Genomic DNA, 5,482 nt, shown 5'->3' with positions numbered 1-5,482 from the left:
CCCCCCCCCCCCGGCACGTGCGCACACTCATACACACACACTTGCTGTCACACATAACCCCACGTACAGCCTCACACACACACACACACACATATATACAGCAACCTGTGCGCGTACCCACCCCCCCCACCCCGGCACATATTCACCCCCACGCACAAGCCCCCTTCACACACGGCCCACACAGCACCTCGCACACACCCCCACTAGAAATTGCTGGAAAAGCTCAGCAGATCTGGCAGCATCTGTTGCAAGAAATCCGAGTTAACGTTTCGGCTTGAATGACCCTCCCTCAGAACCTGGCTGGCCATGTTTTTGTAAACAGCCCACATGCTGCTGTTTTGAAATGACGTTAACACACAAATAATGATAGAGTATAAATCAGACATTCTTTGTCACATTTTTTTAATATCGGCGTGATTTTGTTTTGGTTAAGCTCTTTTGAAGCACCTTGGGAAGTTTAATTCTGTGAAGGACCCGGTACTGAGGCAAGTTGTGAGTGAGTTGAATTGAGTGAGTGAGCCTGGGGTTTAATGAAGTGACTGTGTGCCTTTCTCTGCCCCTCTTAGTGATGATTGCGACTCAGCAAGAAATGAATGATGCCCAGTTGCCCCTCGGTCAGCGAGATTACTGTGCTCACTACCTCATCAAGTATCTGAAGTGCAAGCGAGACATGTGGCCCAATTTCCTGGAGTGTAAGCACGAGCGTCACGATTGGGATTACTGCGAGCACGAGGAGTAAGAGCTTGCTTTCTTTTCACTTGGTGTGCTAGGATGGTGGTGGTGGGTCTGACCGAGGGCCTGGTTTAAATTCCTGAATCTGCTCAGTGGTTGTGGTTGTGGGGTTGAGCTGGAAGTGGATCTCTGGTGACAAGTTGGTGGAGGCCTGCTTGACAGCCTTGCATCTAGACCCTGAGGGTGAAACTATTGGGAAGGGATGGTGCAGGTTTTACAATGAAAACAAGACCGCAGAAGTCGCTAAACATAAAGATCAAAGGAAGCTCAATCAGAAGCCCTGAGATGCTCCACGCTCTCTGTCAGCTCTTGACCACAATAGCACCAGGCAGCACAGAGCTCTACTGTTTCCTGTGCACCGCCCTGCCCGCATTGTTTTAAAGTGGTAACTTTCTTCAATATTGATGAGAAAAGGCATATTTTGTCAGAGCTTTTTGACTTGCACTCCTCAAGATATTTGTAAAAATACCATTTTAAAGGGGAACAACCTTAAGACCACTAAACATAGGAACACAAGTAGGCCATTCAGCCCATCGAGTCTACTTCCCCACTCAATTAGATCATGGCTAATCTGATAACTCTCATCTTCACTGTGCTGCCTTTGCACATAACCCTTGATTCCCTTCCTGATTAAAAATCTGTCTGTCTCAGCCTTGAGTTTACTTAATGACCCAGCCTCGAGTTTACTTAATGACCCAGCCTCAGCAGCCTTCTGTAGATTCACAACCCTCTGAGAGAAGAAATTCTTCCTCATCTCTGTTTTAAATGGGAGACCCTTTAGTCTGAGATGATGCTGTCTGGTCTGAGAATTCTCACAAGGGGAAACGACCTTTACACATTAACACTGACAAGTCTCCTAAGAATCTTGTCTACCTTAGTAAGGTCACCTCTTGTTCTTCTAAACTCCAAAGTGTACAGGCCTGACCTACCCATAAGAAAATCTGCCCATATCGAGGATCAGCCTAGTGACCCTTCTCTGGACTGCCTCCAATGCCAGTAAGCATTGCTTAGATAAGGGAACCAAAGCTGTCCACTGCAATCTAGAAATGGACCTTTGTGTTTTTGTACTCCATTCCCTTTGAAATAAAGGCTAAAATGCCACTTGTCTACACTGTTACCTGTTGAATTTAGATGCTAGCTTTCTTTCCTTGAAGCTTCCCAAATCCCTCTGTGCTGCAGCTTTCTGCAGTCTTTCTCCACTTAAATAATATTCAGCTCCTTTATTCTTCCTGCCAAAGTGTACAACCTCATGTTTTCCACTTTATATTCCATCTGCCAAGTTTTAGCCCACTGCTTTCATCTATATCCCTCTGTATACTCTTTATTTATCCTCACCACTTCCTTTCCAAACCTATTTTTGTGTTATTTTCAAACCTGGCTATGGTACATTTACTTTCCTCATCCATGTCATTAATAGATATTACAAATAATTGTGGCCCCAGCAGTGATCCCTGAAGCAGACCACTAGTAACAAGTTGCCAGCCTCAACATAGCCCCTTTATCCCAGGTTTCAGACTTTTATTAGTTAGCCAATCCTCTCTCCATACGAATAAACTACCTCAAACACAATGAGCTCTTACCTTGTTTAATAGCCAAACATGTAGCACCTTATCAACTGCCTTGTATCCACTGCTTCCCCTTTAAATATCCTGCTTGTCAGCTCCTCAAAGAATTCTAATAAACTTGTCAGGCATGATTTCCTCTTCCTGACTCTGCTTAATAATATTACTTGTTCCTAAACGCTCTGTTATTACATCCATTATAATAGACTAACAATTTCCCAATGACAGACATTAAGCTAATTGGTCTACAGTTACTTTTTTATTATCTACTTCCCTTATTTAATAAAGGTGCAATGTTGGCGGTTTTTCAATCCTCTGAATATTCTCCAGAACCTAAGGATTCCTGGAAGATTATTACCTATGCCCCCACTATCTCTGCAGTTACTTCCTCTAATATCCTGGGCCGCATCCCATCAGTCCAGGGGACCTATTGGTTTTTAGCCCCAGTAGTTTCCCTAGTGATGGTTATTGTATATATTTCCTCTCCCCACTTTGACCCTTGAATATTCAGTAATTTTCAGGATGCTGTTAGTGTCTTCTGTTGTGAAGACTGATGCAAAATATTACAGTCCTAGTTTCCCCCATTATTATTTCCCCAGCCTCATTCTGTAAGGGGCCTTTGGCTTCTCTCTTCCTGTTTTTATATTTAAAGAAGTTCTTGCTGCCCATCTTCATAGTATTTGTAAGTTTACCCGCAGAGTTTATTTTCTCCCTGTATTATCTTTTGGTCATTTTTGTTGGTTTTCATAACTTTGTCAATTTCTGACATACCATTAATCTTTGCCATGTTGTATGCTTTTTTCTTTCAATTTAATGCTACCCTTAACTTCCCAGTTAACCACGATTAGCTTATCCCCTTCCTAGAATTCTCTTTCCTCACTCGGATCTATCTTTGTCGTGAGCCTTGAATTGTTTTCTTAAAATCTACCATTGTTCCTCAACCATCTTTTTTCCAAAACTCCTTTCCCAGTCCACTCCAGCCAGCTCAGCCCTCAGTCCTTTGTAATTATTCATAATTAAGTTTAGCACTGATGTCTCTGACCCTCCTTCCTCTCTCTCAAATGGAATGTTAAATTCTACCATGCTATGGTCACTGTTTTCTCAGGATCTTTTACTCTGAGATCATTTCTCACGGCTGGGAGGTTGTGTCTGAAGGCTGAGATTCCCCACTTCCTCCTGCTTTCCCTCGTCACTACTTCATAAGGGTTCGAGGCACGAGGCAGCAGCAAGGCACAGCTCCATGAAGGGCTCCTCCTGGTGTAATGCAGCAGCAACGGGGAGCTGTGGTTGGCAGGGCAAGAGCAATGAAGGAGCAGTGGTCAAGAAATCACCATCAGGGAGGGCTAGCGCCTCTTTGTGAGCCCCTCATGTCTGCCCTTCACCTCCCTCCTCCATCCTAACTCCCTCCTTATCCTCAGCCAGTGGAAAGGGGAGCAATGTCAGCAGCACATGCTCGGTTTCTGAGGCCTTGATGTGGGTGATCTGTGCATGCACTGGTGTTGATGTCACTGCGCAGAGAACGCAATGACATCAGCTGCACGTGTGCAGACATTTCTGTGGCATGTTGTGGCCTGGGAGATGCACAGGGGCTATTTTACGATATGAATAATCGCCCCATTTCTCCAGCAATCCTCAAGTTCTGAGTAACTAAACAACTGCTTTCAATCTTCCTCATGTCAGCACACAGTGGTCTCAGAGTCCCTTGGGCTGATTGATGGGCGCTCAGATATGCATGTGCTGCAGCCTGTCCCATTGCAGTTTTGAACTGAACCTCTCCAGCCCCAAGGCAACATCCTGGTAAATCTCCTCTGCACCCTCTCCAGTGCTGTCTCATTCCTCCTAATAATGTGAATTCCAGAACTGCACACAATACTCTAGCTGTGAGCTAACCAACATATATACAGCATACTTGTATACTTATCTGAACGTTGAGGATGTATCATTGTTGTAATTTTCTGAACCACTTATCTGGGCTTAAGGAGCAGTCTGGATTCATGCCCCACCTGAACACAACCATCTAAAGCTCACATTCCCAGTACAGTGACGAGGGAGTGCTCAACTGTCCCATCTTATTCATGGGATGTTAAATTGAGGCTGTCTGCCCTGGTGGGTGGACATTAACCATCTCAAGTTTGTAAAAGAGGACGGGAGTCCTCCCTGTTCTACTGGATCGAGTTGTTTCCTGAAGCAGTAACAGATTAACTGCTGGTTTATTGGGTCTGAGAGTGTGTGCACTACGTTGTTATTTGTTTCAGGGTAAGTACCGGGTGCTATCTAAGCCATTGTGTTTTTTTTTGACAATGCCAGGAGGAATTCACACAGATCACTAATCTCAGCTTCTCTCACTGCAGTTACGTGATGCGTATGAAGGAGTACGAGAGGGAAAGGCGCTTACTGATGAGGAAGAAGAAAATGGACGAGAGGCAGGCAGCATAACCAACTTTCCTGGAGGTGCTGAGTAACTGAGTGTGTGTCTCCCTCCAAGAACAGCACCCTGATCTGGCCTGGTTGTCCTGTGGGTGATTTTTTTTTTGTATATAATTGTAATATCTCCTAACATCAATAAAAGGTCCAGTTATAAAACCAACCTGCTGCTTTCAAGTCCTCCTTTACTCACTTCCCCAAGGATCTCCTGTTCCTGCCACACTGGTGTGTGCATGTAGAGGGAATGTGGTCCCTTTTCCTCGTGAAAGGCATTTCACCCAAACCTGTCCTGTTCTCATTGTACTGGCTTGCCGTTCCCAGAGAGTGGTGACAAGCAGGAACTCTCCCAGTCTCCCGCCTAAAACCAGTGTGATTTGGGGATGTTCTCCTGACTCTGGAACTGTTGCCCTACACGTCATAGTGGAAACACATCTTCGTGATATAGCTGTGCTTCTGAAGAATGGGGCTCCACCATCAAGAAATGGCAGTGAGAATTGACCATACTCCAAGATGGGATGAGTTAATTAGTAGTGGAACAGTTTATGTCAGTGATTTACATGACTTTGGAAAGAACTCATTTTGATATTTCACATGAGTTAAATCCTCACACCCTGACAAGGACTGGAACCTGGGCCACAGTGGTGATAGCACTGAATACTAACCGTTAGTCTAACAGGCAAGCATCACACTGCTTGTTTCACTAAAGGCATTGCATGTCCTGCCATTTGAGCATTAATTCATAAACCTGCAGTTATCCTCTAACA

General features: G+C 44.7%; 1 protein-coding gene across 1 annotated transcript in view; it reads left to right on the top strand.

The window, feature by feature from the left end:
- Positions 1–4,881, top strand: part of ndufb7 (NADH:ubiquinone oxidoreductase subunit B7) — a 32,694-nt gene extending 27,813 nt beyond the window's left edge. Inside the window, exons 2-3 of the mRNA XM_048617840.1 lie at positions 516–735; positions 4,646–4,881. Coding sequence (XP_048473797.1) covers positions 516–735; positions 4,646–4,730 — 305 coding nt within the window. The 3' untranslated portion in view covers positions 4,731–4,881. The remainder of the gene's footprint in view (positions 1–515; positions 736–4,645) is intronic.
- The last annotated feature ends 601 nt before the right edge of the window (positions 4,882–5,482 follow it).

This window comes from Rhincodon typus, chromosome 38 (genome assembly GCF_021869965.1).
Source record: "Rhincodon typus isolate 14 chromosome 38, sRhiTyp1.1, whole genome shotgun sequence".
Lineage (NCBI taxonomy): Eukaryota > Metazoa > Chordata > Chondrichthyes > Orectolobiformes > Rhincodontidae > Rhincodon > Rhincodon typus.
Note: the sequence above shows the minus strand (reverse complement) of the source record. Positions and strands in the feature narration are given on the sequence as shown.